General features: G+C 44.6%; 1 protein-coding gene across 1 annotated transcript; it reads right to left on the reverse strand.

Moving 5' to 3' along the window:
• Nucleotides 1-6,952: 6,952 nt before the first annotated feature.
• On the reverse strand, nucleotides 6,953-7,825 carry LOC123042299 (uncharacterized). The gene has a single exon (XM_044464779.1). The coding sequence runs from the start codon at nucleotides 7,798-7,800 to the stop codon at nucleotides 7,036-7,038; it is 765 nt and encodes a 254-aa protein (XP_044320714.1). The 5' UTR covers nucleotides 7,801-7,825; the 3' UTR covers nucleotides 6,953-7,035.
• Nucleotides 7,826-10,678: the final 2,853 nt, after the last annotated feature.

The following is a 10,678-nucleotide window of genomic DNA, read 5'->3' on the forward strand; positions in this document are numbered from 1 at the left end:
CGGACCGGACTTAATCAGAGATTCTGAGGAGAAGGTTAAGTTGATTTGAGATAGACTCAAAGTAGCCCAGTCCAGGCAGAAGAGTTATGCAGATACGAATTGCAAGGAGGTAGCCTATGAAGTCGGAGACAGAGCATATCTTCGTGTGTCCCCACTTCGAGGAGTTAAACGTTTTGGAGCAAGGGAAAGCTAGCACCATGTTTTGTGGGACCATACCGAGTTTTGGAACGCATGGGAGAAGTTGCATACAAGTTGAAAGTGCCCGAAGGATTGTGAGGAGTTCACGATGTGTTCCGCATTTCCCGGTTGAAGAAGTGCCATGCTGAGATTGCCGACATTCCTCTGAGAGATACCGTGCCATTGGAAGCAATATAGTTGGATAGTGATCTGACCTATGAAGAGAAGCCAATCAAGATTCTCAAGTTTTCTAGCCGAGTTACTCGCAGCAAGGTTATCAAGTTTTGCAAAGTTTAGTGGAGCCACCATACCGAGGAGGAAGCCACGTGGGAGCGAGAAGAAGATCTTTGCAAGGACCACCCAAACCTCTTGCTGACCAACCCGAATCTCGAGGGCGAGATTCATCTTAAGAGGGGTAGGTTTGTAACATCCCAATTTTCAATTTGGATGTTATACAGAGATCATCTTCTGCATATCATATTTTATTTGCATTTGGTTGAGATCCTAGAAATCTTAAGCAACTCAGGGACCCAAGGAGAGAGTTGGAGGTATCAGAAATTTTCATATTTGAATTTTTTTTCAAATTTGAAAAGAGGATCAATTTGATTATAATAATTTCTTTCCAATTATTTCAATTCAATAAAAATAAAAGAGGGAAGACAAAATGACTTTTTCAACAAAAGGGAAATATCAGAGAAGAAATTTGAAAATCAAATTATTATTTCATTTGCAGTTTTATTTGAATTAGAGAAAAACATGCATTTTGAAAAAATTGCATTTAGTCCTGAAAAATGTTCATCTTGTCCTAAATATTAGGTTTGGACGGTGAAAATTGTTTCTGAAATTTTTAATTTTTTTATATTTTATTAGGATTTTCTTCTGCGTGGAATTTGTTTTAAAAAAAGTTTTCAGACCGAACTGGGCCAAAGGCCCAGCCGGCCCGAGTCGCCACCGCCTTCCCACGCGCCGCGATGTCGTGCCGCCGCCAGACTCTGAGGAGTCCGGGCTCTCCCCGCCGCGCGCCGACTCCCTCCCCAAGTCGGACCCCCTTGGGGCCCTTTATAAGCGCAGCCGCCGCCGCCCTCGTCTCCTCATAGCCGCCGCCGCCACCCCTCGCCTTAGTCACGGCCGCTCCACCACCGCCCGCGTTGTGCCGCCGCGAGCCACCGCCGCCCCGTGCCTCGCGCCGCCGCTGCCGCACGCAGCTGCTGATGCCGCCGTTGCCCCGCACCGCCACTGCCACCGTCGCCTCGCCCGCCTCGCCGGATCCCGCCGCCGCTGACGCCGACCCCGCCCTTGACCTCACCGCCCGATTTGGACCGGTATAAAACCATTCGTTTTTTTTCCGGTTTTCTTGGTTTAGTCGGTTTATTAGGTTAGATCAGTTTTCGTTTTTATTTTTAGTTAGTTAGTGAACGTTCACCAGTTAGATTCATTTTAACGAACAAATTCTTTTGTTACGATCTGTTAGCGAATATTTGTTCAGTAGATTTTTTTTAGTATTATTTTCGGCCAAGGACCTATCCATGAATAGTTTTATCGTGATTTAGCCCCTCATCTTAAAACTACCGTAACTTTTAGCTTGTTTATCCAAATTAGATGAAACCAATGCCTAAATCTTCGCAACAATCTCTTATTTCCAGTTAACCAACTTGAACATGATTTTGAAAATTTTAAATTTGAGTTTAGTTCAGATTAGTAATCGATCTTGTTTTGTTCGTATCTTGAGTTTCATAACTCCGTTTGAGTAGTTTCCTTTTGCAAATCATAGCTAATCACATGTACCTACTGTTAAGACCTAATGCACATGAAAATAATGCTGTTAGGTTTTTCTTTCTGTTTAGTTTAGAAGTTTTCTTGTTTCGAGTTTTATTTGGATCTTTTCACGTTTTCTCTTTGTTTCGTTTGAGTTATTGCTTATGTATGCTACTGTTTGTCTACGCTAGATTATCCGGAGTGCGAAGCTTCTTACTACGAATCTCTAGTAATTGCAGATCATCGGCAAGGCAAGTTACACTTTGATCATACTCTTCTATACCCCTTTTTACTATGCATTAGTCATGCCCCTCAAATATTTGCATGAGTAGGATTGGGAACATGTGGCTTGATTGTAGTACTTGAGGTAGGAACCTAATACCTTTTGATCATCCCGGGAATATACGTTATGTTCTATTATTGCTTAGCCATGCTTGCAGACAGGGATTGGATCGTGATTCACATGGAAGTTATGAGAGTTATTAATTTTGGATAACATTAAGGTGACAACTTTAATACACATCTGGGTGGATTGGTTGTGGCACCTGGAGAATCCAGTGTTTGTCCATTTGAGAAATCCCGGAGTACCCGTGTGATTTTTCCTTGGTTCGCCATCCAGGCTCAAAGGGATCATATTATATTTCATGCCTAGAAACTTCCGTGTGCTTAGTCCCGGTCGGTGTTACCAACCGGGACTAAAGGTTCTCCTGGCTGGGCGCCCCACAGTGGTCACATGGAGCTCCTTTAGTCCCGGTTCATAAGCCAACCCGGACTAAAAGTAATGGACAATAGTCCCGATCGTTTTGTCCCGGTTGCTGAATCGGGACTAAAGGTCCTTTAAAACCAGGACTGATGCCATGTTTTCTACTAATGTAAGCTTTTCATTTATAGTAATCGTCCAGCGCAACACCTGCAGCGACCTGGTCTGAAACACGCTATTCCCGATAATTAACTGATGGGTGTACCTACGGAATGTTGGAAGGGACGACGGGGTCTATGCACGATCCTACAAACACGGTGTTGCCCAAGACCTGCGTTGAATACTAACTACACATATTGGCGTAGCTAGCCATCAATTATTATTATTTTTGGCAAACTCTAAATAGAAAAGGAGATTACAAAAGTAGATTGATAATGAAGATATTCGTATCAACCAAAGAGTTTGATAGTTTACCTGATCGATCGATCAGATATAACAGCTGAGCTAGTAACTCGGCGGCGGCGGCTCTATGGAAGCTACAGAATCAATGGAAACCTCCCATCATACTCCCTCCGTCCGGAAATATTTGTCATCAAAATGAATAAAAGGAGATGTATATTAGTTCTAGATACATTCCTCTTTATCAATTTTGATGACAAGTATTTTCGGACGGAGAAAGTATATAGAAGTGGTACACAGGGGATCCATGCATAACGATCTGCATGCCTTCCTCGGTAAGTCTTGTTTTCTTTCTGTTTTGCGATGACTCCATAAGTCTTGTTGACTGACTCACACCCTCTGCAATGAAAGCAAATTAATTATAGTTTAACCTAACGTACTGGCATATATAAGAACAAATAATACATTGTGAATGCATGTGTGACCGGCATACATATGTGAATGTGTGCTATCAATCAGAACGCGTACACCATGACATAATGACCAACGAGGATTTATATTCTTGTCAATATATAAGGGTCACCACATTTTCTCAAATCGAAACATATCCTAAGCCCGAAGCCCCAAGTTCATTAGCACGAAACTACCGGCCAAAGTTCACGCGACATCAGACTTAATATGGAGAGGCACTGCACATGCCGATGATCCACAGGGAGGTTTTGCTGATGAGTTACCATTTGACCATACATATAATATACAAGCATAACCAAAACCGTGCTAACCAACGGATGGCCGGTTACGTTAGGGCATGTACATTGGTTCAGTCGGCCACCGTCTATAGGATGCGTCCATGTCAGCTATAGACTATAGTTTAGGCAACACGTACAACAGGGTGGACTGGTAGGCCGGCGGTAACTCTCCGACGGTTTGTAAATCATGCGATCAACTCAGATCATATCTCTGTGGTCAACCGTGTATTTCCATATATAAGACGAAGGGAAAGCTGATTTCCTGGAACACGAGATCCATCCAGCCCACCCACGATACTCGATAGAGTCATACAACGGGAAACAACTCGTCTATAGGCAGCGAGTTCTACGCCAACCGATCGTCGTTATTTCTACAGACGGACCCCGGTCCTTTTTCCTATTCTCTCTCCCCACGTCATTTTCTTCCTTACGTGGCTGGTGTTATAGACGGTTGACTGTACATCATTGTACATGCCTTATGCTTGCAGTAGATTTCATGAGTAGTTTCCTCCTGCTGTGACTAATCTTCCCGTGCTGGGTTCAGACAAGGAAAAAGACGTGCAAGTCAGCCACGACTAAGCTTTTCAGTATAATACAATCCTCCAACGCAGCACCTCCCTTCGTCCATGAATAAGGATACATCTAGGTTTTGTCCTAAGTCAAAGTTTTAAAATTTTGATCAACTTTATAGGAAAGAATAGCAGCATTTATGGCACTAAATTAGTATCGCTAGATTCGTTTTGAAATGTACTTTCATAATTTATCAATTAGATGTCATACATGTTACTATTTCTTTTTATAAAGTTTGTCAAAATTTTAAAACTTTGACATAGAACAAAACCTAGATGTACACATATTCGTGGACGGAGGGAGTATATATATAGAACCTGTGGGTCCATGCATAACGATCTGCATGCCTTCCTCCATAAGTCTTGTTTTCTTTCTATTTTGCGTTGACTCCATAAGCCTTGTTGACGACTCACACCCTCTAACAATGAAAGCAAATTAATTATAGTTTAACCTAACGTACTGGCATATATAAGAACAAATCATACTCCCTCCATTTTTAATTAGTCCACATATTAGCTTTAGTCAAAGTCAAGCTTTGTAAACGTTGACCAAGTTTATAAACAAAAATATTAAAATATATAATAAAAAATCAATACAATTAGATTAATTATTGAATCACCCACAAAAAAAGATTAATTATTGAATGTACTTCAACATTATATATATTTGTTCTGGTAAATATTTATATAATTTTCCATAAACTTAGTCAAACTTTACAAAGTTTGACTTCAGTCAACTCTAATATGCAGAGTAAATAAAAACGGAGGGAGTACATTGTGAACTCATGTGTGGCCAGGCATACATATGTGAATGTGTGCTATCAACGAGAACGCGTACACCGTGACATAGTGACCAACAAGGATGCATATTCTTCTGCTGTCAATATATAAGATGGTTGCATGCATCATTATGATGCAAAGACCGGGGGTACGCCTTCATTTCTAAAAAAAAAGAAAAATATTCTTCTGTTGTCAATATATAAGAGTCACCACATTTTCTTAAATGGAAATATATCCTAGCCCGCCCCGAAGCCCCAAGATCATTAGGACAAAAATACCGGCCAAAGTTCAAGCGACATCAAACTTAATATGGAGGGGCACTGCACATGTAGGTTGCTGATGATCCACAGGGAGGTTTTGCTGATCCGCACCAAAACACGTGTTGATCTTGTGCACATAAGCACGCGTCAAGGACTACCAGACTGCAGCAACGTTTTTTCCCGTCTCGAACCCAACTGCAGCACCGTTGGTGCAGTGCGTAGTTGCTCGTTTGTTCATCGGTTTGGTGGTTCCACGCAAAATGCTTCGGATGGAAACTTCGTGAAACCTAGTTGCTTTGACTTTTTCTCTATCTGTATAAGGGGAAATTATACTTGGACCTCGTGATTGTTAATGCAAATTACTACTCCCTTGGTTCCAAATTACTCGCCCCTGAAATGGATATATCTAGAACTAAAATACATCTAGATACATTCGTACGTGCGACGAGTAATTCGAAACGGAGGGAGTAGTTTATTAGGCATGCATTGATGCACTGAGTCATTTTTCTTTGGACCAACCTCGCATCGGGCAATTTTACACAAGAAGCTCTTCGGTAGGGAAGAATTGTCTTAACATTCATATCAACTCGGTAGCGTGGACTCGGGTGGGATGTGTGTTGAAGATGATGGTAATATTGTGGCCTTTCGTGACTGACGAAATTGAATTTGATTTGGAAAGAAACAAAAACTAATAGTACACCCAGCCCGGATGGCTTTCTGATACAGTACATCCTATGTAGAGTTTGTGCAGATTAAAGCTTTTGTGAAAAAGATCATAGATCAATTGTTACACGGGCGACCAGCCTATCCATGTATTCAGGCGGCCCTCTTCCCGAGCGTCATCTCCTCGCCGCCGTGGTCTTGTTGCCTGCGCGGCCGACGGTGGCGAAGGGGCCAATGTATGACCCCTTTGATGAATTACCATATGACCATAATATACAAGCATAATTAAAACCGTACTAACCAACGGCCGGCCGGTTACGTTATGCTAGCAGTAGCTTTCATGAGTAGTTTCCTCCTGTGACTAATCTTCCCGTACTAGGTTCAGACAAGGAAAAGACGTGCAAGTCAGCCACGACTAAGCTTTTCACTATAATAATTCTCCAACGCAGCACCTGCAGCGACCTCGTTCCAGTCTGTTGAAACCTGAGACACGCTATTCCTGATTAACTACTGGATGTACCTAAGGAATGTAGGAGGCGACGACGGGGTCTGTGCACGATCCTAAAACACTGTTGCCCAAGACCTGAATACTAACTAGACATGGGTCTAGCTGGCCATCAATTATTAATTATTTTTTGCGAACTCTAATTAGAAGAGGAGATTAAAAAAACATATGTAGCGATAGAATTCTGAATAGCTGCAAGAAGATTACATATCTCAAATTCACAAGATATATTCTGCAAGATTACATATCATCAGAATATTTATTCATTACACACATCTACACTTACATATAATAACGTGCTCACATTATTCGACATGGAAGAAGAAATGGGAAATCGACTGTAGCGATCACAAATACACAATGCAGGCGGGGACTATATCGTACAAATAGTAGGATGTTACGTACGTACATATATCACCATGCAGCCCGTAACCAACAAGTTGTACGTACGTGCGTAGGATGAGCAAGGATGGAGCTGCTAGCTACCTTTTTTCAACGACTTGTAGTCGTTGGAGCCCAGATCGATCACTGCAGGAATTAACGCCACCGGATTTCCAGTGAGTACCGCGATGATGATGGTCGCCAGGTTCTTAACGATCTCGAAGAAGGGGTCGGAGTTCCTCCCGGCCTTCCTCGACCCGTGCTTCCCCGACGCAGTCTCCATGTCGGTAGTACTACTTGAGCTCGGCAGAAGAAAATACTCTCTCGCGCAGGCAACATGCAGGTGCACTTTCTTGGAGGTGGAGGTGGAGCAGTAGAACCAGTAGTCCCTGACGCCGCCTCCTTCCCTGCACTTGGCGCAGCGGCGAGACCCCTTCTCGCGGAGCTCGAAGCTGAGCTCATCACTCAGCTTGATCTCCATAGGCAGCATCGCGCAGCACGGGTGGAGGTAATGGCCCGTCCGTTCGCAGCGGTAGTGGGTGCCCTGCGTGCGTGTGCCGCAGGCGCTGCATCGCTGCTTGGAAGAGGGGGCCTCGAGGCGGAGCACGAACCTGCTCTCGGGCAGCAGCGGGTGCACCAGCATGGTCCCTTCTTGGAGGTTGCAGGCCTGGTGGAGGTCGAAGTCGCAGGGCTTGCACGTGTCCCTGTCGCACCCCGTGACTTCCTCCAGGCAGCCGTTGCACTTGAACTTGGCCTGGCCCGTCGGCTCCCGGGTCAGCTGGTGCCCCAGGTTGGAGTGGTCGCGGCGGGAGATCTCCTTCGACGGAGGAAGAGGCTGACCAGGCGTGGGGAGACGAGTCATGGCTCTGCACCTTCTCTCAGAGATCTATGGGTCAGCTCGATGATCAGTACTCTCTGATACGTAGACAAAGATTAGTTTCGTCTATGAGATTCCATTAATTATCAAGAATTCAAGATAGATACGGAACAAACATACGAGATGTAATATTATCTAGACGCAGAAAAGTTGAATATTACTAACTCATAAAATGATACAACCAAACAAAAATCAGCGGTGATAGATAGATCATTGTGAGACTCGTATATCAACCAAAGAGTTTGATAGTTAGTTTACCTGATACCGATCGATCAGATAGAGCAACTAGTAACTCGTCGTCAGTTCTGATACCGTGTATTTTTTTAAATTTTTTTGCGAAGAATCCTTAATTCCTGTTGACCATCACCATCATGCAATGCAATGCAATGCAAGTAGTGAACTAGGATTTCGAGAAAAACCGAGATAATTAAGTTTTTTCTTACCAGATACTATGATGCGTCTTTCCGCGGGTAGGTAGTGAACTGCCCCCAAAGAAAAACATGTACACGGTGTTGGCATTGGTATGCAAATGCTTACCACCCTTCCCGAGTGGTGAGAAAACATGCACCTGCCGTAGACGACCGTAGGAAACTACCGGCGACCGTATAGTCTACGTACGACGTAGTACGTCAAGACTTTTGAGATTGATCGAGGCACTACACTACACAGGTTGCTTGCTAGGTCGCCGCTCATCCTCTCAGAGGTTTTCTTATCCGCGTGTACATATGTACGTAAAATTTAAAACGCGTGTCTTGTGCATATCCACCCGTCGACGTCTCGACGACAACCAGTTTCAAGTACGTAGTTACTCGTCGTTTCAGTGGCTTGGCGATTACGCGTAGCTATCAAAACTTGGCCAAACGTCGCGCACGGTCCTAATGTTTTATTTTGACGGACGGACGGTCCTAATTACTTGGTCTATTTTTGTTTGTGAGGGAAATTACCTGGTCTTGCTCTACTGAAAACGATCCAGCGCTGTTAGCCCTGCTGCTTGCAATGCAAGACTGACTGATCTACGCGGCGTGGCCGGCCCAAGTTATACGGCTTCGGACCGCGTTACTCGTGACGGCAGTTTAGTAAAGATATGATACGTAATGATACATGTACCGAGTCATTTTCATTTATGTTTTGAACACAAAGTCTTTTTCATTTTTAGTGCAAAAAAGAAGTCATTAAGTCCCGTCCTGTTCGTGACGGTTCTGGCTAGTCCAAACGAGATCCAATCCTTCCAGCTTTGATCATCCTCTCACACGCACACACCATTCTAATCTCAATCTCAATCTCAATTGTGCTCTCACCAGATCTGGTGAATCGATCGAGGCACTACACTACACAGGTTGCTTGCCAGGTCGCGGCTCATCCTTACAAAGGTTTTCTTATCCCGTCTGGCCGTATGCATCGTCCAGATGCAGAGGCCGGAGGTCATCCTCCTTTTCTAAAAAACATATGTACGTAAGAATCAAAACGCGTGTCTTGTGCATATCCACACGTCGACGACAAACAATTTCCAGTACGCATTTGCATAATGACCATTGTGATTGTGTAACACAAGAGTTTTCACCCGCAAAAGGGAGAAGTGCATGTTTAGCCAGACCTGCACTCCCATGTACACTGTAGACACTATACTTAATGCGAACTGAGCCTAGCTCGGATGATTACGTTCTTTATGGTGGAACCAACCCATCAGGGTTTAAGTTATAGACTTGATGCTGGTGCTCGCATTTTGTTGGATTTATTTCAGACTTTCTGGCGATGTTCATTCAGTGGGAGGAGATGTTCCCGTCATGTACCAAGACACTTGTGGTGACTTAGTCAATCTCAAGATGATGCGCTGGCTCAGTCTCAAGATGCGCATCGGGGTAGGGTGTCCGTGCTTGCATTCATAAGGCACTAGTAGAAAATAGGGCTTTCGTTCGGGCCTGGCTAGCCCATTAGTCCCGGTTCAGTCAAGACCCGGGACACATGGGGGCATTCGTCCCGGTTCGTGAGCCCAGGGGGCCGGCCGGGGCCTCGTGAGCATTGGTCCCGGTTCGTATGGACCCATTTGTCCCGGTTCCTGGCACGAACCGGGACCAATGGTCCTCGCTCCTGGCCCACAATCATTGATCCCGGTTCGTGGCTTGAACCGGGACATAATGTTAAGCTTTAGTCCCAGTTTCTATCACGAACCGGGACAAATGAGTTGCCTATATATACACCATCTCCACAGCAGAGCACTCCACAGAGCTCTGTTTTTTCTGGCTGGCGAGGGAAGGGCATTTGGGTGCTCTAGCTCACCTCCTATGCACATGAGGTGTTCGATGAAATGTCCGAGCCACGCTAGTTCACTAGTAGAAAAACACCTAATAGTCCCGGTTCGTAAGGGCCTTTAGTCTCGGTTCATGAACCGGGACTAATGGGTCGTTACTAATACCTCCACCCATTAGTCCCGATTCAAACACGAACCGGGACCAATGTGCCTCCACGTGGCCCTGTGCGCCGAGCCCAGTCAAGGGGCCTTTGGTCCCGGTTGGTGGCACCAACCGGGACCAAAAGGCATCCACGCGTCAGCATTCCAGTGGCTGGGGGTTTTTTTTTGAAAAGAGGGGGGGTTGGGGGTTTTGGGGGGTTAATTTAGGTGTTTCATATATTGTGTTAGCTAGGTAATTAATAGAGAGAAGTGTCCTCTCTTATGTCCGTGCTTGGTCGACGCTACGTACTATATACATAAGTGATCGAGAGAACCATTGAGTACAGAAGTTCGTCATGCATACCGAGAGAAGTGATCGATCGACCTCTCCTTCTCCGAGAGATTGGTCGAACAACAAGTTTTCGTATCATGTATCCGACGCTACTGGCTACATACATGTACAATATGTATAAG

The sequence above is a fragment of the Triticum aestivum genome, chromosome 2B, assembly GCF_018294505.1.
Source record: "Triticum aestivum cultivar Chinese Spring chromosome 2B, IWGSC CS RefSeq v2.1, whole genome shotgun sequence".
NCBI lineage: Eukaryota > Viridiplantae > Streptophyta > Magnoliopsida > Poales > Poaceae > Triticum > Triticum aestivum.

Bases quoted from the DNA above. Each gene is read 5' to 3' on its own strand.
- LOC123042299 (XM_044464779.1), bottom strand. From the start codon at position 7,800: ATGACTCGTCTCCCCACGCCTGGTCAGCCTCTTCCTCCGTCGAAGGAG.